The 23,233-nt window shown below is 47.9% G+C and overlaps 1 protein-coding gene across 1 annotated transcript in view; it reads left to right on the top strand.

The window, feature by feature from the left end:
• Phf2 (PHD finger protein 2) overlaps window positions 1–23,233 on the top strand; it is a 73,672-nt gene that overhangs the window by 29,665 nt on the left and 20,774 nt on the right. The window contains exons 2-6 of the mRNA XM_036189006.1: window positions 9,674–9,759; window positions 13,135–13,249; window positions 16,422–16,582; window positions 19,092–19,233; window positions 21,824–22,010. Of these exons, the coding sequence (XP_036044899.1) occupies window positions 9,674–9,759; window positions 13,135–13,249; window positions 16,422–16,582; window positions 19,092–19,233; window positions 21,824–22,010 (691 nt within the window). The remainder of the gene's footprint in view (window positions 1–9,673; window positions 9,760–13,134; window positions 13,250–16,421; window positions 16,583–19,091; window positions 19,234–21,823; window positions 22,011–23,233) is intronic.

The following is a 23,233-nucleotide window of genomic DNA, read 5'->3' as shown; positions in this document are numbered from 1 at the left end:
TCAGAGATCCACCTGCCTCTGCCTCCCAAGTGCTGGAATTAAAGGTGCGTGACATCACACTCAAACAGAGAAAATATTTTAAAATAAGTTTATATATACTTATAAATTCAGATAGCTTTGACTGAAACAAAATCAGACTTTCATGATTAAAAATCTTTTAAGGGTTAAGTATTGGTGAAATTATTAAGGCTACTCTACTCCATGTAGTTAAAAGGGAGGTTTATTTTGTGGGGTAACTTACAAATGAAGGGGTAGGTTGCAGGGTCTGGCAAAGGTATGGCGCAGTCCGGCCGTGTTCTCTGGAGAACTCTGCTTGGTCTACCTCCATCATCCAGGGTCCCGGAACCAAGAGAGAGACCTCCTCTCGATCCTTGGTCTTCTGCTTCCTCCTCCGCCCTGCCTTGTGGGCGTGACCATTACCGAAGCCTCAATGGGGGTTGGAACTTCCAGGCCAATGCTGGGATGGCTATCCAGTACAGTTAAGGGTATAACTTAGTAATAAAGTGCCTGCCGAGAACGCATGAGGTCCTGGGGTTAAACCCTAGCATCATACACTCAAAGGTTTTAAATTTCTTTGTGTGGTTGCTAACAAATTCAAACTTTGGGGGATAGGGAGATGGCTCAGTTGGTAAAGTGTGTGCTGTGTGAGCATGAGGATCTAAAGTTGAGTCCCCAGCACCCATTTAAAAGCTAGGTATATGCCTGAAACCCTACTTTGGGGTGGAGTGATAGGCGGTTCTCTGGAGTGGGCGGACATTCCAGCCTACCAGAATCAGGGAGTTCTAGGTTCAGTGAGTGACTCTGACAGAAAGGAAGGTGGAGAACAAGCAAGAAAGATGTCTAATAGTGTTGACCTCTGGCTCCACATGTATGCTTACACTGTACATTTACACCCACATATACATGCACATACTTGGACATGTGCACACATATATACCTCATGCATACACAAACAAATAAAATGCCAGCTATCCGAACCCATGAACTCATACATGGGCTCCTGCTAAGACTGATGCACGTGCTTGTTCTTCTATAATATCAGTGTTAACATTTGGATATTAACGTCCCCCGTGGCCCGCATGTCGATGCTTGGTCACAGCCTGTAGCGCAGTCGGGAGGCAGCAGAACCTTAAGGAAGTGAAAGCCAGTGGAAGGAAGGCAGGTCTTTGGGGGTAGTGTCCTGGAAGGGTCTACCCACCCCTCTCCTACATCTCTCTCAGTCTGCTCCCCAGCTGTGTGAGGAAGACAAGCTTTCTTTGCTACTGTTCCCACCTTAATGCTCTGTACCACGAGCCCAAAGTAGTAGACAGTGACTCTGGACCAAGACCTCTCAAACTATGAGCCAGAATAAGTCTTTCCCCTTTTAACCCAGCACTTTGATTTTCTCAGGTGTTTGTCACAGGGACAGCAAGCTGACTCACAATCAGCAACACCCTTTAACTACAGGTTCCAGTGAGCATTTCTGACTGTGGTGTGTCCTTTTCTATAACTATAAATTACAACTTAGTCATTGGTCAGCCAGATGCCATTTCCTCACCTGATTTTTCATACAGAAAATGGTCTTTTCACAGCTACATCTTTAACACACAGTTCAGCACTAGACCAAAGTCTCTCCTAGGCACTTGTGACTCATTTGCAAGTGATCATTTATTTTGGTTCCTGATGTTTTCCATTGTCCTGAGTTGTCTTCATTACTGTGCCCAGGAGGGATGTAGTGACCCCATGGGCTTTGGGGGGCAGTGTCATGTCTATGTCTGTGTGGGTGGGAGGGACCAGTGCTCTTTCAGGTACACGTGCAGCCATCTCTGACCTGGCTTTTTCATTCTGTTTTGAGATAGGATCTTACCAGGTAGCTCTAGCTTTCCCAAAACCCACTATATAGACTAGGCTGGCCTTGAACTTCTGCCTCCAGAGTGCTGGACTTGCAGGTGTGCACACCACAGCCAGCTCTCGACCTGGCTTTAATTAGAATAACAAGTGTGGGCCTTGCTGACTTCTTTCCAACAAGTGCTGCTTTAAATAACCCTGTAAATGTACTTTTACACCTTTAAATGAGTTGGAAGTCAGATTTCCTGAATGCAGCCCTTAAAATGCCTGTCAGCTCAGTCATCATGAACATCCTGGCCCTTAGTGCCATGTCCACTCATTCTCCCAGCTTCAGTTTGCTTCAAGACCTGGGGACATCTCTGCTGTGCAGTGATGGTGGCAGTGAAACCTGAAGGGACCCGAGGCTTCTCCCTGCTTCTGGGAGAAACTCAGCTCACCCCGAGTTTCTTAGAAAGGTCACAGAGCATTGTCCTCAGGGATGTTTGAGAGTACCCAACAAAACACATGGCTCTAGAGCTGAGTAGCAATAAGTGACTCACCTCATACTTAGGGAAGTGTGGTTTCTACTTATCATGCTTGGGTTTTCTATAAGCAAATCCATTGTATAAATGGGCCTACAGAATAGAATTCTCTGATAAGCAAGTCAGAGCCAGACCCTTTGCACAGGCTCCATGATAGTGTGAATACTTCCTGGCCAATTTGAATGCTCCATGGCTGGTGTGAATGCTCTATGACCAGTATGATGCTCTGTGGCTGGTGAGTGCTCTATAGCTTGTGTGAATGCTCCATGGTTGGTGTGATTGTTCTATGGCTGGTGTGAATTCTCTGGCCTGTGTAAAATGTTCTATAGTTGGTATGAATTCTTCATGGCTGGTGTGGATACTCTGTGGCCAGTGTGAATATTCTGCAGTTGGTGTGAATACTCTGGCCAGTGTGGATGCTCTGAAGTTGGTTTGAATGCTCTATGGCACTGTGCCAATGTTCCTTGGTCATATACTCACTTCCCATCAAGCTGCAACCCCAAATCCCTTCTTTTCCCACCCTCCGGCACCTAACTTGCCATGTGTCTCTCTAGACTTACCTGTTACAGATGTTCTACCTGAGAGTTGTTACATAGTGTTATCACTGTGTATTGGGCTCCCCCCCTCCACTAATCTAGTTTTTTCTATTCATATGTGTTGCTGAATATGTAAACTTTAGGTCAATTAATGTGTTATTTGTATGATCACATATTGTTGATCCATCCACCTGTCCCGGATATGGGATGCCTTTGGTTACTGTACATCCCACTATTTTTTGTGACTACAGTATTGAGGGAATACCAATTCTTAAATCTTAGATATAGTGCTGGCTCATATTTCATTGTATGTTTATTTTCTGAGGCAATCAATCTTCTTTTCCTGTGTCTGCACCATTTTACATTTTTCTCAATTGAGGAAATTATGGAAGGGTCACGGTCTTTCCACATCCCACTGGGTGTGAAGTTACATCTTCTGGATTTTGATTTGCACTTCTCCAATGACTTGAATGCTCAGTGTCGTTCCATGTGCCTGTTGGCTGTTTACTCATCTTCTCTGGGGAAATGTCTGTTTGAGTCATTTGCTCATTTTAAAATTAGATTATTTTCTTAGTGAGCTATAAGAGTTCTTTCTGTATTTGGATGCTAGACCCTTACCTAATGTGTAATTTTAAAATATTTCCTCCCATTCTGTAAGTGGCTTTTCCTTTTTCAACAGTGTTTTTGATATACAAAAGTGTTTTTTAATTGGATTGAAAAAAATTCTTGACAGCCTCCTCCATACATACGATGAGTTTGGGCCTTTTCCACACACGCCCTATTATATGATCCCTTCCGTTCCCTCTCCATTGAAGCTCATCTCATTTCCAATAAGCCCTCTCCTCCTCCTCCTTTTTTGAGCCACTGAGTTTAACTGGAATTCCTTGCACAAGCATGGGTGAGGGGTTATTTACTGGGGCACAGGCATTTATCAAAGGTACAGTACTGAAGAAAATGGTACTCCTGCCTACTAACCATTAGTAACCTAGGAACCTTCTGTCCCTCAGGAAGGGGTGGGGCTTCAGAAGCCCCTCTCCCATCCATGATGAAATGTTGCCTGGCCCAACCTTAGATGCACAAACAGTTTTTAATTTTGATAAAGCTCAGTGTATCATGTGTAGTTGTTGCTGCTGCTTATTCTTTTGGTGTTATTTCTAGTCATCCATTTCCAGATCCAAAAGCATGAAGATTTCGTTCATGTTTTCTTCTAACCATTTTATCATTTTAGATCTTATATTTGGTTGATCAGTTTGTTTTCAGTCAGTTTTTGTGTAGGGTGTCAGGTGGACATTAAGGGGTAGAGACAGGCAGACCCTGAGAACTCACTGGCCAGCCAATCTAGCTAAAATGGTGAGCTTCAGGGTCAGTGAAAGACCCTGCTTGCTCAAGGCAGTAAAGCAGAGGACAATGGAAGAAGACACTCACTGTCCAGCCCTGGCCTCTCCATGCATGTGCACAGGTGTGTACATCTGCAAACCCATGTACATGCAGTATAACACACACACACACACACACACACACACACACACACACACACACACACAAATAGTCTTTCCTTATTGAATGATCTTAGAACTCTTGTCAAAAATAAATTGACCAGGGTATGTGGGGTTGTTTCTGGGTCTAATTCTATTCTGCTGTCTATTTCTAGCTAGATGCCAGAGCCACACTGTTCGTGTTACTAAAGTTGTGAAGTATATGTTCTCTTACCTTTGTTTTTGTTTTTGAAGATTGCTTTGGTTATTTGGGATTTTTCACAATTCCATATGTGTTTAAGGTCGGCTTTACTCTTGTTTCAACAGAGTACAGACCTTGTCTGTATTTGAGGGACATTTCCCCCGAATAGTTTATCCTGCTTGATGCTTGTGTAATCAATTTCTAGATTTTCTTTTCTATTATCTATTGCCAGTGTCTAGAACACAGCTGTGCTTGTGTGTTAATCTTGCATCCTAAAACTTCCCCTTTTATTTATTAGTGCTAACATCCCCCCCCCTCCCAGCTGAGGACTGAACCCAGGGCCCTGTACTTGCTAGGCAAACGCTCCACCACTGAGCTAAATCCCCAATCCCAACTAGCATGTTTTATATACAGGGCTTCCATGTGATTTTCTGAATATTTAGGCAAGTCATCTGCAAATGAAGATCATTTTACTCATTTCAATTTGAAGGCTTTTATTTAGTTTTTGTTGCCTAATAGCTCTGACTAGCACTTATTATTATTATTATTATTATTATTATTATTATTATTATTATGAGATTTTCTATTTATTTTACATACCAACCACAGATTCCCCTGTCCTCCCTCCTCCTACTCCCCCCCCCCCCCCCAGCCCACCCTCCATTCCCACCTCCTCCAAGAGAAGGTCTCCCAAGGGGAGTCAGCAGAACCTGGTACATTCCATTGAGGCAGGTCCAAGCCCCTCCTCCCTGCACCAAGACTGCCCAAAGTGTCCCACCATAGGCACTAGGCTCCAAATGCCAGCTCATGCACTAGGGACGGTCCCAATCCCACTGCCTGGGGGCCCCTAAACAGTTTAAGCTAAACGACTCTGACTAGCACTTCTAACATTGTGCTGAGGAGAAGTAGCAGTGGCTGGCATCCTGCCTCATTTCAGATCTTCTGGGGAAAGGCTTTGGGTTTTCATCATTCCATGTAATATTAGCTGTGAGTTTTTCATGTTACACCTTTATCTTGCTGAGGAAGTTCCCTTCTGTTCTTAATCTGTAGATTAAAAAATATGTGTTTTATATATTTATATAAACACACACACACACATACACACACATATATGAAGAGCTGGGTTGTGGCACATGTCTTTAATCCTACCACTCAGGAGACAGAGGCAGGCCAGTCTGGGAGTTCAGGGCCAACCTGGTCTACAGAGTGAGTTCTAGGTCAGCCAGGGCTCCACAGAGAAACTCTGTCTCCCACCCCCAAATAAAAATAAACAAAGTTATGTATAGGTGTTGGATTTTGCCAAGTGTTTTTTCTGCATCAATTGTGGTGCTCTTGTGGTTCTTCCCTGTGTTTGTGTGAGGTGAGACCATCTTCGGAAAGATGGGGGCTGGGAAGGACTGGGAAAGATGGGAAAAGAAGTGTGAAGGAGAAAGGGCCACATGAGCTGTGCACCTTGCCCTTTGCCTCAAAAGGGGCGAAATTTGCACAGTCCCGGCTGCTGTGTGACCTCCAGGGTGGGGCCCCAGGGCACACTCCTTGTGCCGCATGATGCTGCAGAGGTTAAAGCAGAGGCTTCGGTCATGTATTGACTGTCCTTGCATTCCTGTGACAAGTCTCACCCACTCATGGAGTACCACCCCCTGTATGCTGCTGGACTTTACAATATAGGCTTTTGTTTCTGTTTTTCCCCCTCTGAGACAGGGTTTCTCTGTGAAACAGTCCTGGCTGTCCTGGATCTCGCTCTGTAGACCAGGCTGGCCTCAGCTCACAGAGATCCGCCTGCTTCTGCCTACCAAGTTCTGGGATTAAAAGTGTGCGCAAGAAATTAAACCAAACGATATAGTTTGCTGAGGATTTTTATACTGCTATTAATAAGAGATGCTGGTCTGGGTTGTTGTTGTTGTTGTTGTTGTTTTGTATGCCTTTGTCTAGATTTGGGATCAAGATATTATTGATCTCATAAAGGAATCGGGAGGGCTGGGGATAAATGATAGAATCCTTGTCTAGCATATTTGAGGCCCTAACTTTCATTCCCAGCACCAAAAGAGGGGGTAGGTCAGGAATATTACTTTCATTTCTATTTGTTTCTGAGACAGCTTTGGTATTACTTTTTATAGAATTCACTAGTGGTGCTTCTGGTCTTTTCTTTTTTGTTACTTTATTCCATGTGTGCGCATGTGTGTGCGTGTGCGTGTGCGTGTGCGTGTGTGTGTGTGTGTGTGTGTGTGTGTGTGTGTGTGTGTGTGTGTATGTGTATGCACACACGTGCTAGGCATGTATCAAAGGTTGGGGGTCAAGTGGCAGGTGTCTGTTCCTTCCACCCTTGTGTTCAGGGAATCAGACTCTCATTGTCAGGCTTGGGGTGAGCGCCTTTACCCCGAGCCAGCCACCTTGCTGGTCTCTGGAGTTTTCTGAGGAAGGTTTTTGAGGAATGGCACAATGTCTTACAGATCTGTTCATTGTTTTTCCTGTTTTGTCAGTGTGTGTACATATGTGTTGCTGGGTGGTGGGAATCAGTCCTTGGCTTTAGATGTGTTCAGCAAGCATTCTGCTGCTGAGTCTACTCTTTTTGAGTGACCTTTTGTAGTTTGTGTGTTCCTAGGAATTTGTCCATTTCACCTCAGCTACCTAATTATTAGTTTGTAAATAAGTCTGGCTTCAGTAATCTTTCTTTTTCTTTTCTTTTCTTTTTTTTTTTAACTGAGGATCAAACCCAGGGCCTTGCGCTTGCTAGGCAAGTGTTCTACCACTGAGCTAAATCCCCAACCCTAGTAATCTTTCTTTTAGTTCTCTCTTTTTGTCTGGTCAGTCTAGGTAAGAGCTTGTACACTTTGGGTTGATTGATTCTCTCTGGTATTACTTGGTCAGCTTGTACACATTCTGCTCCCTCCCCAAGTCCTTAGTTAATGCTGGATGTGGTGGCGCACGCCTTCAATCCCTGTGCTAGAGGTAAAGACAGGCGGATCTCTGAGTTCCAGGACAACCAGGTCTACAGAAGTGAGTTCCAGGACAACCCGGGCTATACAGAGAAACCCTATCTTGAAACAACAACAGCAACCACAAAGATGCCCTCATTTGATGGGAAAACAAGCTCAGATACAGAGATATGCTGCCCCATCAAGTGATGTTTGAGGAATGCAAGAAGTCAGGGAAAGGCCCTCCCTTTTCTTGCCCAAGGGTGGCAGAGGTCAGCCTTGTCTGTCACTTCCTGGAAGATGATCACCTTGTTTTTTGAGACAGGTTCTCTAATTGAGACCTGAGCTCACTGATTAGGGTAGGTCATCTGCCATTGAGCCCCCTGGAGATGCCTGTCTTCACCGCTCCAATACTTGGTTATAAGCGTGTGCCACCACTTCCTGCTTTTCTTTTTTTCATTTAAAAAAATATTTATTTATTTATTTTATTATGTATACAGTGTTCTGCCTGCATGTTTCCCTGCAGGCCAGAAGAGGGCACCAGATCTCATTACAGATGGTTGTGAGCCACCATGTGGTTGCTGGGAATTGAACTCAGGACCTCTGGAACAACAGCCAGTGTTCTTAACCTCTGAGCCATCTCTCCAGCCCCAAACTTCTTGCCTTTCTTCTTCTTCTTCTTCTTCTCCTCCTCCTCCTCCTCCTCCTCCTCCTCCTCCTCCTCCTTCTTCTTCTTCTTTTTGACAGGATTTCTCTGTGTAGCTTTGTGCTTTTCCTGGATCTTGCTCTATAGACCAGGCTGGCCTTGTACTCACAAAGATCTGCCTGGCTCTGCCTTCTGAGTGCTGTGCCACCACTGCCTGGCCATAAACAAATCTTTTTTTTTTTTTTTAACATTTATTTATTCATGTATTTTAGGTATACACCAGAAGAAGGAATTTTATCCCATTGTAAATGGCTATGAGCCATCATGTGGTTGCTAGGAACTGAACTCAGGACCTCTGGAAGAGCACTGAGCCATCTCTCCAGCCCCACTTCCTGCTTTTCTTGATCAGTTCTGGGGATCTGATCTTGGTGCTTACATAGAAAAGCCTTAACTGACTAAGCTATCTCCTTAGCTCTCCTTACTCATTTTTAGTAGGTATAAAATTTATATTGGTTCCCTATGAGCCAGTAGTACACCATGCACCCATATATTAAAAAAAAAAAAAAAAAGACAAAAGAACACATTTTAAAAGTCATGCTAAGTACAGCTGGAAGCAGTCTGGGAACTTTGACTTTTGGTGGATTTGTAGGGATTGTCCTATGCAAAAGTTGTCTCATAGTGTACGGTGGTGGCTTCCAGACAGCCCTTAGCCCTTCCTGGTGGAGACTCTGTGGCTACCCTCAGGAAATGCCACTTTCATATATGCCAGGTAGCTCCATTTATGCTTCTGTGCTTGCTGGGAGGTGAGTTGGTGTGTTTTCCAACCCGGTGATTTTTCCGCTTGTGGGATTCACTTGGGCCCATGCACTGAATTCTTTCCATGTTCTTCCACTGCCTCCTTTACCTTAACCAGAGAGTGGAAGGGGTTGGAATAGAGCACCATGCTTCCCTTTTGCTGGTTGTGATGTTACAAGCCTGTTGGTATTGAGGGTCCTATCCACTGATTCCGTCTTCATTCCCTAAGGGGCCTTTGGCTGCCAACTGACCAGTGCCAGTGGCTGTCTCCTGGGCAGGTTTTCAAGCCTGGAAGAACCCTGGGAGGGAAGAAGAAGGGGACACATGGGTCACTGTCTCTCAACCTGACCTCCTGAAACTGAGTGGGGTGGGTGGTTGTGGTGTAGCTCAGGGTCCTCTGGTCTTCCCAGGTATGTTCTGTTCCCTAGCTACCACCAGAGAGGGCCCCCAGACACTGCCTTCCCTCCCAGGGTGATGGTGGAGGTGGTCCTCACTGAAGCAGGCTCGCTGGATGAGTGGTTCAGCCCTGGGTCCCCATAGCGAGCATCTGCAACTGCGTGTGGATCCCACTGCAGATAGTGTTTGAGGAGGGCGGCTCTGCAGCCCTTTCTCCCCCACTCCAAGGACCACGGTCCCACACTGCTCCCCTGGCCTCAGTCTCCAGCAGTGAGCAGGAGCTAGCCCTGAGCTTATGGATGGGAGGTCCCGAGGGAGGCTGACCGGGAGCGTGCTAACGTCTGTCTCCTCCTGTCTCAGCTGTGTTGGGGTGGAAGAGGAGGAGGCGCCCGATATCGACATTTACCACTGTCCAAACTGCGAGAAAACCCATGGCAAGTCCACGCGTAAGTACCTCTGCCCACGCGGAACATCGAGATCACAGCCCGGTGCCTCTGGTGCTGGGGACCCCTCCAGCTTAGCTGACTGCCCTCTGATTGATTCTTGCCCCTAGAGGCAGCCATGCAGATTCCACCATCACCAAGGCCTTGCCAGGGCCACCCCAAGCACCTATAGTGGGCAGGTTAGCCCATGTTAAGTATGGGCTTGCGGTCCAGTGATAAAAGAGGTGGTCAGGACTCCCTGCTCACCCAGGCTGCACATGGATGTTTGTGAGTGGTTCTGTCGTCCATTCTCTAGGAGCTCGGCTTAGCCCACCCAGCATCCCTACAGGAAGTCTTTGAGGGTCTGGCTTTCCCACAGTGCCTGCTGCTTTCTATCCGATGCTTCTCCTTCCTACCCCTGTTCTCTGGGCCCTACTGTGCAGCAGGTGCTAAGAGAATACCCAAGGTGTAGGCTCATTTCATACTGTGCAATTTCGTCCAAGTAGGCTTTGAGCTCCAAGGCTGAGCCCTAGTTACAAGTAGGGAGCAGAGCTGTGGCCTGTAGGAGTATAGGGACTGGACCTGTGAACGCATGCATGTATGTGTATCGCTATCCTCTGGGCTCTTGCCTATGTTGGTGTTAGAAGTACTCACGTACACTACAGGTAGACATGCTCTGGCCATTTCACTGTTCACATCCCATGCCCAGGGCTGGACTGAGGGATTTGGATGGGTCAGAGGGGACTGTGTTCAGCTGCCATCACAGTCACTGTATCACCCCCCTTTCAGGAGAACCTCACCCAGGTACTCAGTGCAAGCTGATAGACCATATCCCCTGGTTAAGTACAGTGAATAGAGAGAGTCAAAGAAGAGAGAGATGCAGACAGTGGGGTGGGGCTGTGACGTAGGGATGCAGGCAACTCAGGAAGTGGGAGACGGAGGCACCAGGAGACTCCTGTACCAGGGGACTCAGGTGACAGTGGGACACAGACAATGGAGGGACATGGGCAATAGAGGGTCCACACTCCTGTTCAGTGAGCCAAGGCTTATCTGAGAACCTGGAATATTGGAGCCTGGCCTGGCTTTTGGTGAGGCTGGTACTAGGTAGGTGGGCACTCCCTGTTCCTAGGCTCTGTCTGCTGTCTCCTGGCCCTTCTAGGGCCTGGCCTATGTGCATTGTTGGAATGGTGGGGCAGCTCTGGTTTCTGGTCATGCCCTAGCACATCCTTAGTACCTGTCAGTTCGGGACTCCTAAGGCACCTTCCAGACCTCCCCAGGCACACAGCACTTATGCTCAGAGCGTCTTGCCATGGGGTCAGCTAAGTCACTGATGATAAGGACTCTCCTGGTACCTTGTTAAGCTCAGGGTCTTCTTTATCTTCTTATTAGAAATGAGATAGACATGGGGAGCTTCTACCAGGACCCAGAGCTGTTCTGTGGGGCCTGGGAGGCTGGGTCACGGCCGAGCAGGGTTAGATCAAAAGACACCAGCAGGCGTGTTCTTAAGGGTTAGGTCCCCAGTGAAGGTGATATGGAAGATGCTGGAGTCTCGCTACCCTAGATGGTTCATGGTGCGTCAGGGAGTCATTTCCAAGAGACTCTAGAATGGAGAGGAAGAAGTTGGAAACTGGGGTTGAGCCTCTCCCAGCAGTCACAAATGACTTGGGGGCTCTTGCCCGAGTCTGCCCAGGGCAGAACGAAGGTGTGGTGCAGGCTGGGCAGGTTGCATCAGTGGTGGACAGTCTGATTCTTTTGGTGCCATTGGGCATCCTCAGAAAGAGCATTTGCACAGTGGGTGTCAACAACCTATCCACCAGGGAAGGCATGTGTACTCTCCCTCACCAAGACCCAGCCCCAATTCCCATTCCCACCACCAGCTCCTAGGAAGTGAGTGACATGTGCATAGGGCATCTGCATTTTTACCTGTGTGCCTACGTGCGTGCTTGTCTGTTTTTGCCACTCTATCAAATGCCACAGGCTGGGTCGCTTAAGTAGCAGGAAATCCATTTTGTGCCATTGCGAGCACAGAAAAGTCCCAAATCAAGGTACTAGCTCCTCCAGCATCTTCTCACAGGGTAGAGGGTGAGGGAGCTCCTGTGCTTCTGTCTCCACCACCAAGACTTCGGTCTCATGACTTAGTCTCCTCTCAGGTGCCCCCCCCCCACTTCCTAGTCACCTTGAGGGCTAAGGATTTCAACATATGGATCAGTCAGAGCCAGCTCAGGTGTGTGTGCACATATGTCCATTTGTGTGTGTGCTCAGAGGGGGCTGTGTAAACACTGGGGTTGGACTCACTGCTGTTATTGAGAGTCTTGTACTCTGTCAGACGCCATGGTCCAAAGTCCGAGCCCTTTCTCTACCAGCATACGGTCTCAGTTTTGAGCTGAGTGCCTATGAGCACTGTGAGCAGTGCCTGTCTGTGACACTGGTCATACTTCCATCCCCAAAGCCTTGGTGACAAAAGGCCCTTCCATGTTCCTGGAAAGCTCCCGCCTGTGGCTGGTACTGGGAGTCCTCTTGGGGTTGAAAGTCTTGCTTCCCCTTCCTGTGCCTTCCACCCTGGCTTGAGGCAGGACCCGCAATGGGTGAGTTCAGGGAAGAGCAGGAGCCAGGGCCTCCCATGCTGCTTTCTCTTCATTAAGCAACAGTGGTGTAGGTTGTAAGCTCAACCCCACACAGTCTTTGAGGTGATTTTGGCCTGTGGGTCCTGGTCAAGGCCATGAGACAGGTTTATTCGACCAACAAAAATTTGGTACAGGAGTCTCAGGCTCCTAGACATGAGCCTTATGTGGCAGAGGCCAAAGGATTAGTGTTGCTCTGCGGCCACAGCAGAGTCATATCCCTGGGAAATGTACTCAGCTGGCTGATGGGACCCCCTAACTCAGGCTGTCACTGCCATGCTCCCTGTGGGATTGCGGTGAGAACCCAGGTGTTCCCAGCACTGCCCTCTGTTGCACAGAGCACTGTATGACATCCCTAGCCTTCAGGCCATCTCCTTGGGTCTGTTCATGGGTACACTGACTGGGAGGTGGGGAAAGAGGTATTGAATAAGGAAGGTCCTGACAGAAAGGTGGTAGCTCTTCATGTGGAAGCCAAGCAGGATGTGTCCTCCCACTATGGGATGGCAAACACCTGGGCTTCCAAGAGATGCCTGAGTGAGGAGAGCCAGGGTTGGAGTGGAAGCTGACCTCCATTGTGAGAGGTGGGATGAAGATAAGGAGGTGCAGGTGTGGGCTGGCAGGCTCTGTGGGAGAGGTTTTGAGTTTGCTGTGTTGGGGACTCCTTAGCTTCCTTTCTGCCCACTGTGGTGCCCAGCTGGGATGTCTTATAGGTGTGGGGGCCTCCAAAGTTGGGTGGGAGTTGTGCTTGGAATAGACCCATCCCCTGTCTCCTCTACAGTCAAGAAAAAGCGGACCTGGCACAAACATGGCCCTGGGCAGATGCCGGACATGAAGCCAGTGCAGAATGGCAGCCAGCTCTTCATCAAGGAGTTGCGGAGCCGAACTTTCCCCAGGTAGGTGACCTTCCTCAGGTGGGTGGGCCTTGGGGGGGTGGTCCAGACTGTGGTGACTCCTCTCCTGTCTGCATCTCTTGAGGACACACATTGGCACTACTGTTGACCTTTCTTCCTCTGGGTGGAAAGTACCTGTCTCCGTCCTGGTGTCCGGCCACCTGCCCCATGCCCTTGTCACCTGGTAGAGGCCATTGCCTCCCCTCTACTTCCTACACCCTGTTCTGTCTGAGGTCTGGCAAAGAAGCGGGCGAAGAGCAGTCTCAGGAAGCTGTTCTGGGTCAGCCGCAGTTGTGAGGCTGGTTCTGTTTGTCTGACAGAAATCTATTTCTCCCTTACTTTGAAAGGATAGTAGCACTGGGTAGAGCGTTCCCATTTGCTGGGTTTCTTTTGATGCTTATTATGTGACTCCACATGAGCAACTGAGCTACAGTTTACCCTGGCTCCTCTGAGCCGAGTGCTGCCCCTCCAGCTCCCCTAGCCTTCACTGAGATGTAGTTCACTTACTGTAACACACTCATATAAAGTTCAGGAGCTCTTGGTATGTGTGCCTATCTTCATAGATGTGTTCATGTTCATAGATGTGTGCATCTTGATGAATGTTTGCATCCTTATTAGTCAGTTTCAGAGCCTTTCATCTTCACAAAGAAATCTTGTCAATTTCTCTTTCCCATGGCCCTGAGAAACCACGGGCACCTTTACCTGCTGAGCCCATTTTCTCATGTGTAAATCTGCTTGCTTGCTGAGACATTTCCTAGAAATAGAACCAACAAGTATTTGGGTGACTTCTTTTATTCCGATTATTTTCAAGGCTCATCCCCATTGTAGCATTTGTCAGGACTTCATTCTCTTTTTGGCTGAATAGTCTCCCATTGTCTGGCTGGACCACTGGCTGTTTATATTATTTAGCTGATGGCCATTTGGGCTATTTCTGTTTTTGTTTTTATATTTTTACTTTTTTACTACTATGAATAATTGTGGTCTAAATATTTATGTACACGTTTTTGTGTGGTCATATGTTTCCATTTCTTAGTGTGGCGCCTCTGGGTTGGATGGAAATCCTGTGTTTAATTGTCTGGAACCCGCCAGGCGGCTTTGCAAGGCAGCTGTATCCTGTGGCATCCCTGCCAGCCTTGCAGGGAGTTCTCCACATTCTCTCGGCTCCCCCAACTGTCGGGCTTTTGAATCTGGCCATCCTGGGGTATGAAGAGGTCTCTCATAGTTTGGCTTGCATGTCTTTCGTGACTAGAGATGTTGAACAACTTTTTGTTCACATGTGAGCCTTTCTGTCTCTTCTTAGAGAATCTACTGAGAGCCTTTGCCTCATACATTATGTGTGTGTACACACACATGTGCACCTGCATTTGCAGGCCAGAGGATAACCTTAGGCATTAACAGGCATGATTTCTCTCTCTCTCTCTCTCTCTCTCTCTCTGAGATGGGGTCTCTCAGCCCTTTGCCTCACACTTTAAACATTATTATATTTATATGTTTATTTGTGTACATGTATACAAAGAAGGCCTGGTGGCAGGTACCTTTATCTGCTGAGCCATCTCACTGATCCAGCCTCACACTTAAAGTTTTTTAGATTTATTTTATTTTATGAGTGTTTTGCTTGTGTGTGTGTGTGTGTGTGTGTGTGTGTGTGTGTGTGTGTGTATCCCACATGCATGTCCAGTGCCCATGGAGGTTAAAAGAAAGTATCAAATCTCCTGAAACTGGAATTATGGTTTTGAGCTACCATGTTGATACGAGGCACTAAACCTGGGTCCTCAGCAAGAGTAACAAGTACTCTTAACCACTGAGCATCTCTGCAGTCCCACCACCTCACACCTTTTAAAATAATCTTTTTGTTGTTGATTTATAAAGGTTTTTTTTAAAACATATTTTAATGACTTTCAAAAATTCTGTGTATGTGTTTGTATCTGTGTGGCCATATGTGCCCCTAAGTACAGGTGTCAGTTGAGTCCAGACGAGGGCATGGGCTCCCCTGCAGCTGGACTTACAGGCAGCTGTGAGCCACCTGGCAGTGTTCTTTCTTAGCTGCTGAACCATCTCTCTGGCCCCTCTTTCCATATTCTGGATGCACATTCCTTGCACGTCATTGGCAGATATTTCCCGCCCCGTAGTGTCTTTTGACTTTCTCAATGGTGGCCTTTGAAGCAGAAAATACTTTTGGTGTTGTTGGTTTTATCTAATCTTTTACTTGTTCCTCCTGCTCTCGTTACTATCTAAAACCTTCACCAAATCCAAGGTCATGAAGATTTATCTTCCTGATTTCTCCTAAAGGCTTTGCAGTTGTAGCGTTTGTTTGTACCTGAATACATTTGGAGTTAATTTTTGCATATAGAATGGAGTAAAAAAAAAATCTACCTTCCTTTTTCTGCCCAATATCACTTGTTGAAGAGACTTCCTTCTGCTGTTAGATGGTCTTGGCATCTCTGTTGAAATCATTTGTTCCTAAGTGTCCTCAGTTATGTCTGGACAAAGTTCTAGGTACCAGTCCAGGTTTGTTTTGTGCCAGGACCACACTTGACTCCTGTAGTCAAGGTTTGAAGTGAAGAGGTCCTGAAACTTTGCTCTATGTTTTCAAGACTGTGTTTGTTATTGTGGCCCTCTCACATGGTTCCCTCATGTGGCTCCCTCACGTGGTCCATGTGGACTTTAAGATCAGCTTGTGAGTTTTGACAAGAAAGTTACCTGAGATTCTGCAAGATGAAATAGAAGGATTTGTTTTGCTCTCTCTTTGCCATGCAGGAGAGAGAGAGAGAGAGAGAGAGAGAGAGAGAGAGAGAGAGAGAGAGAAAGAAAGAGAGAGAGAAAGAGAGACAGAGAGAAAAGAGAGACAGAGAGAGAGACAGAGACAGAGATATCGATCCACTCAGGTGATGGTGTCTCTCTGCCTGCCTATGCTGCAGTGGAAAGTGTGGCCAGCACACAGGAACATAGCAGAGCTTTGCTGTCCGTCATCATTGTGGTACCTGGCTTCCACCTCTCCACCACAGTTACCAATGGACCTGTGTGCCCTGCTCTCAGTGGGTTGCTGGAATCAGCACCACAAACTTGCCTACAGCTGTCTCAATAGTTTTTGGGGTGCTACAACAGGCCAACCTCCAGGAACATGGGAGACACGTGACCAGGTATCCTGAGCCCCTGACCCACCCTTTGTCCGCAGTGCTGAAGATGTGGTGTCCCGTGTGCCAGGCAGCCAGCTCACTGTGGGCTATATGGAGGAGCATGGCTTCACCGAGCCCATCCTTGTCCCCAAGAAAGATGGACTGGGTCTAGCTGTCCCTGCCCCAACATTCTATGTGAGTGATGTGGAGAACTATGTGGGTGAGTACTATCCTTTGTGTATCTTGTAGGAGCCTGGAGTAGGGAGGTGTTGGGATGAGGAACTGTGCTGTGTATAAGTGCCCTGCCTTATCCAGGATCTGATGAGGGTAGGTAAGGCTTAAGGCTCTTGAGACAGGATCAGTCACTGAGCTTGGAGCCTCAGTGGCCCTCCTGTGGCCATCCCTGCTTCTCTCTCCCAGTGTGGGCATACAGGCATGAATGACAGCTCTCCCCACTTCAAATGAGTGCTAGGAATCTGAGCTCAGAATGTGTAAATACTTTGCTTTACCCAATGATCCATCTCCCTGACTTCCATGAAGATTGATTTGTTTGTTTGTTTGTTTGTTTGTTTGTTTGAGAGAGGTCCTCACTGGGTAGCTCTGGCTAGTCTAGAACTCTATATGTAGACCAAGCTGGCTTTGAACTCCCAGAACTCTGCCTGCCTCTGCCATCATACCTGGCACATGGCACATTTTAAATTCACAAAATGAAGGAAACAAACAGCAAGCCTGTGTACCTGACCGTTGGCCACACACCCACCAGCTTTGTGTTGATTTTCTCCTCCCCAAACTTCTTCCCCTTCAAGTGTTTTATGACCTACCTCTGCCTACCTCTTTTTGCCCACACTGCTGGCTGAACATGGTTTCAAGCATACTTGCAATTCAGTCATTATACCACATTGATAATTCCCTGATAGAGTCACAGGGATGTCTTCTGACATTGTTACATGATGTTCTCATCTACAAATGTTTTGGGCCACGTTCTTGGCTGTCCTGGGACTATGTGGCTCTGGGCTGCAGGTTGGATATGCTTCTACTTTGGTCTGATTCTCCCAATTCCTTCAGAAAATTCCTGTTTAGAGTTGTGGAAAAGGCTTGCCATGAAGTCTGATGACCTGGGGTCACATTAGCAGAACCCACATGAAAAGCCAATGTGGCAGTGTACATCTATAATCCCAGCACCCCTACTGTGAGATGGAAGCCCAGGACAATAGAGTCACCCAGACGCTCACAGGCCAGCTGGTCTGGAGTATGTAGCAGCAAAGAACAAAGAGAGCCTGCTCAAACCAAGCGGAGTTGAAGGTGTGGACCAGGTCCTGAAAGTTGTCTTTTGGCCTCCACATGCACACTTGCATTCACATACATAATACACACGCATGCATGCACCTGTTTACCTGTGTAAGGTCCTGGGTTTTATCTCCAGAAACACAAAAGACTCTTTACATTTGGTCATTTGACTCAGTCTTTAAACAGGACCCATGGGTAGCATTTGGTTTTCATGTCCCTTACATCTTCTGTGACAGCCTCACACCCCTGCCATTTTGTTAGTTTGGTGGGTCCTACAGAATTTCTCATATCCAAATGTGATTGGTTGGCAGAGTCCCTGGTATGGCATCTGGCAGATCACTGGGTCCTGGGTGTTTTCCTGTAGGCTTCAGCTTGCAGGCCTTCTTGTATTCCCACTCAAAGATTTGTGGCTCTCCCTTCCCAGTGGGTGCACCTCCATCTTTGAGGATACCTATTGTGCCTAAAACACACCTGTAGTGATGCTGCCATGCTCAGTGGGGCCTGGTGTCCAGGCTTCTTGTCCACGGGTGCTCTAAAAGCTTCCACCTTGTGTTTGAGCAGCCACCGTGGACCCCGACAAAAGGGCATGTTTGCCTGTCCATTCTGTGTTGTTTCTACCTCTCTTGAGCATGACTCTTCTGTAAAGACTTTTCTATCCATGATTATTTGAAGAGCTTCAGTGTTTCCTCATCAGGTACAGAAAGGGCAAGATAAGTGTTCTCCCTTTAGTCATCAATTAATCAGAATAGGAAGTTGGTGCCTATATTAGTTCTCCTATATTGGAATTCCATCACTGTAATAAAATATTTGAGACAAATAATTTATAAAGGGGGGAAAGGTTATTTGAACTCATGATTCTAGAGCTGCAAGACCACAATCATCGGCCCCCAAGCCTTGGGTCCCTGATGAAGTTGTGTGTGATGGAGAAAACTGCTCATATGAGGAAGCAAAGGAAGAAGGAACCAAGGTCCTGCAGTCTTCTCCAGGGGCTTCACTGTGACCTAGGATTCTCCCCACTTCCTGAATGTCCCACTGCCTCCAAATAGCAGCACAAGCTGGGACCAAGCCTCTGTATATCTATACAAAAAAAAATGCCCTTGAAATGCAGGGCTCCTGGCTTTTAATTTTAATATTATCCTGGAAGTATTTATGTTAAGATGTTTCTTATCTGTATATTTATTTGCTAATGTGGTCTTTCTAGCTGAGGTTAGATTCACTACCTCACAGTGTTACTGGGTCCAGGAAAAGAACATCAGTTACTCTGAATTCACAGCAATTATAGGTAGAGAGATAAGGTCAGCCCTTGTCTGTCCCATGGGGTCACTGCCCATAGGACAGTGTACAAGAGCAACTGAAGACAAGTAAGTGTGCACCCCTGTCATGTCCTTCAGGGAGGCCTTAGCACTTTCCTCCCATGCTCATGTCCTCCACTTCCTCCCCAGGGCCAGAGAGAAGCGTGGATGTGACAGACGTCACCAAGCAGAAAGACTGCAAAATGAAGTTGAAGGAATTTGTGGACTACTACTATAGCACGAACCGCAAGCGTGTCCTCAATGTGACCAACCTTGAATTCTCAGACACCAGGTGACAGGCTACTCTGGGTTGGGGCTTGGTAGGTCTGGCTCGGGGTTAATGTCACCAGTCTCGAGTTCTCAGGATGGTGTTGGGCCGTCCTGATGTGAGGGCTGTGAGAGCTGGCTTGGTTCCTGCATGAGGTCCTGAGGTTGTAAAGCCTGGTTCGGGGTTCAACCCTGGTGTGGGGACTGTGAGGCCTGACTTGGTGTCCTGCTCTGCATGGCCCACTGCTGACCTGTGAGCTGCCCAGGAATCACCATGCAGGCTTGGTTCTCCTTTCTCTTAAAACACACTGAAACTACTCAGATGAAATAGGAACAAAAAGAGAAACCACCCTCCTCCCAGAGAAAGCCATCGAAGCAGTATGAATAAGACCCTTCTGGTGGCACATGCTCCTCATCCACACTCATGACATGCTGAGATGACACACTGGCACACACACTTGTGACACACAGAAACTCACAGAAGTATGACACACAAACACAGAAGCACAACACATTGCCATACACTCATGACAGACAGACAAGGCACACACCCTCTCACACTTGTATTACACTCATGCATGCATGCCTAGGGACACACTAAGACACAGCACAATGACATACTCTCATGACACACTGGGGCAGCACACTGACACACCCATAATCGTGACATACTCATAGAACAACATGTAGACACACTCAAGACACATACTTACAGACATTCACACTTATAAACACTCTGAGACACAGCACTGACATGGTCACGATACCTGCAGCATATTCATTATATGAATACACAGTTCCCTTCTGACCATACCATAACCACTGAAATCCCCAACACACTGTGACACTCACTGGCACCACACTCAACACTTTCATGGCGTACTCCCCGCCACATGTACCAACACCCTTGTGTGCACATACTTACTCATCTGTGTGGAATCACACTGTGGTGGCTGCTCTGTACCTCCCCAGGCCTACTGCTTGCCTTGAAATATGAGGCCACTCACAGATGTCCTAACAGGCTCCAGGTGTTATTAACACGATCCCTGTGGGATGGGGTGTCTGTGGGTCAGTTATGCACAGGCTCTGCCCTATCTTGAGGCTGGGGCAACAGGGCCAAGCTGTGATTTGGGGGCATTTTCATGGAGATGGAGAGCTCCCATACACTAATCAAGAGCAACATAGCAAGCCTGGAGGTGACGCCCATGAGGAGCAGGGAGCACAGACAGCAGGAGGGGCCTGGGGCCTGATGCCTTCATGGGCCTCATCCAAATGCATTGAAAACCTAGGAAGATTTTTATTGGTCTGTGACAGGAAGTCTGAGTTCCCTAGGGGTCACTGAGAGGGATTGCTGGGACAGGTGTGCATCATGCACACTGAATGAGTGGGTCAGCAGATTTGGGCATATAAGGTGCCTGTCCCACAGAGAGGGAGTCCCCAGCTGCAGAATTTGTATGGGTCATATTGAAGATGTGCAAGGAGGTTAGGGACTAGGGATTGAGTCAGGGGTGCTGGAGTCCTACATGGAAAAGGCTAGCTCATGTGTAAGATGGATACAGAGGATTAGCTATACAGATCTACTCCAGACAGGATCAGGATTTAGGTGGCCTTCAATGGAGGCAAGGTAGAGATTTGCGGGGCATAGGAGTTGAGGCTAGGTGTAGAGGTGTGAGAGACCCTGTTAGGCCCGAGGCAGTAAGAACATTCAGATCTGGTTCTCTGTCACTGCACATGGGTGCTGACATTTCACTAAAACCCAGGTGTATTCAATTACTTTTATTGCTGTGGTAAAACACCATGACCAAAAGCAAGTTGGGGAGGAAAGGGTTAGTTCATTTTTAGCTATAGCCATCATACAGAGAAGTCAGGGAGGGAACCTGGAGGCAGGAACTGCATCAGAGGCCATGGGAGAGTGCTGCTTGCTGGCTTGCTCCCCATGGCTTGCTCTCATACATGCCAGGACCACCTGCTTGGGGTGGCACCACCACCCACAGTGGCCTGGGCCCTCCCACATTGGTTGTTAGTCAAGAAAATGCCCTATAGGCTCACCCACAGGCCAGTCTGATGGAGGCATTTTCTCAGCTGAGGCTCCCTCTTCTCAGATGACTCTGGCTTGTGTCAAGTCGGAAAAAAAAACAAAAACAAAAACAAAAACTAACCAACACACTGGGTCACCTCTGCCTTTTCCCACCTTCATTGGAAGTGATGTAGCTGATCTGGCAGCAACTAAATGTGATGGGGTCTCTGGGCCCTGTGTTTGCCCTGGAGAGAGGTGGCCTTTCTTCAAATGGCACAGGAGGCACTGGCCATGTGGGAGAAACATTTCTTCTGAAAGTCTGTGGTACCAACCCCAGTGGACCACATAAAGGGCCCACCTCTCTTCCTGGGGTGGAGACAAATCTCCATGGCTTCTGCAGCCCTACGCAGTGGTCGGGCTCCTTCCACCCTCTGGGGCCCTTGGTTTACTCCCCTATAAAGTGAGATGGCTGCCCAGGGCCTGCAGATTTACGAGGTAGCATGTGGAAGGAGCCTTGTACTGTTCCTACCTTAGAGTGCATTAAAAATGGAGGCTCTGGGCCCTGTCCCCCTGACTACTCTTCCTTTTATGGCTCTAGAATGTCCAGCTTTGTGGAGCCACCTGACATTGTAAAGAAACTTTCATGGGTGGAAAACTACTGGCCTGATGACGCGTTGCTGGCCAAGCCCAAGGTGACCAAGTATTGCCTGATCTGTGTGAAGGACAGCTACACTGACTTCCACATAGACTCTGGGGGTGCCTCGGCCTGGTACCATGTCCTCAAGGTGAGCCACAGCCCTCAAGACATACCTCACCCTTGACCTTCTATTCTCTGTCCTCAGGATTACAGCCCCTCCAAGCCCTGTCTGTGGCCAGGAAGTCACCCATTTTCAGAGAAGGGGGACCCTGGGATGGCCAGTTCTGGGGCAAGAGCCAGCAAGATGTGTATGGGTAGAGGAGTGTCTGGAGCCAGTGACAAACATGTCCTTAGGGCTCATTAACAATTAGGGGAGACCACTAGGTCACCCGGTACCCCAAGTAGAGTGCAGAGGTGCTGGGAAGGCTTCCCAGCAACCACACTGATGTCAGCAGGCCAGATGGCAGGTGCCTGAGCCAGTGGGGGGTGGAGGGGGAGTTGAGGGGCTTATCACTGAGGCAAAGGGGGAATTAAGAGAACAAGATGTATAGAACAACAGAAACCCTGAGCTCTGGCTCCACCAGCAGCAAACTATACTTCTCCAGACCAGCTCTGCTTGAGCTGGGGTGGTAGACTCACATACCCATTCTGGCCCTGTGAGACTCTGAGCAAGCCATCATGGCGTCTGTTCCCAGAACATGAAAATGAGGCTCTTTCTGCTCTGGATGCAGAGCCTGGCCTTGGCTTGCCCATGACGACCTGGGAAATGATGACTATCTTTTGATCCAGTCTGGAAGCCCAGAAGCTCTTGAGAACAGGGCTGCTAAAGCAGTTTGCATTTTTATTACCCCCTGAGCACACATGTAGTGCCGTGGAATGTGTGTACTGCTCCTGACCATGTCAGGCTCACACACCTAGAACCTTCCTAACAGGGAAACTTCTAAAATGCAAAACAGTATTGCAGGTGGGTGCAGAGCCTGAGAGGATGCTTTTCAAGTCAGAAACCGTCACCTGCCCCCAGCAGGTTGTGAAGGGCTCCACTCCAGGCTCATTGTCCCCAGCACCTGCTGGACTCTGCTATCTGTCTCTATGCTCCAGCTTCTAGTGGGCTGTGTCCCCTGGCAAAGAGTCTCTAGCACCTGGTAGACGCTACCCCCATCCATAATGTTACCAGAACACTGTGGACTCTCCATCTGTCCTGGTGCTTCTGCCCCACCCTGCATCCACAGAAACCTAGTGGACTCTGCCCCCTACCCCAGCATCCTCAGCACCCAGTGGGCTCTGCCCCCACCCCAGCATCTTCAGTACCCAGTGGGCTCTGCCCCCTACCCCAGCATCCTCAGCACCCAGTGGACTCTGCCCCCCACCCCA

This window comes from Onychomys torridus, chromosome 5 (genome assembly GCF_903995425.1).
Source record: "Onychomys torridus chromosome 5, mOncTor1.1, whole genome shotgun sequence".
NCBI lineage: Eukaryota > Metazoa > Chordata > Mammalia > Rodentia > Cricetidae > Onychomys > Onychomys torridus.
This window is presented reverse-complemented; position numbering and strand designations above follow the sequence as displayed.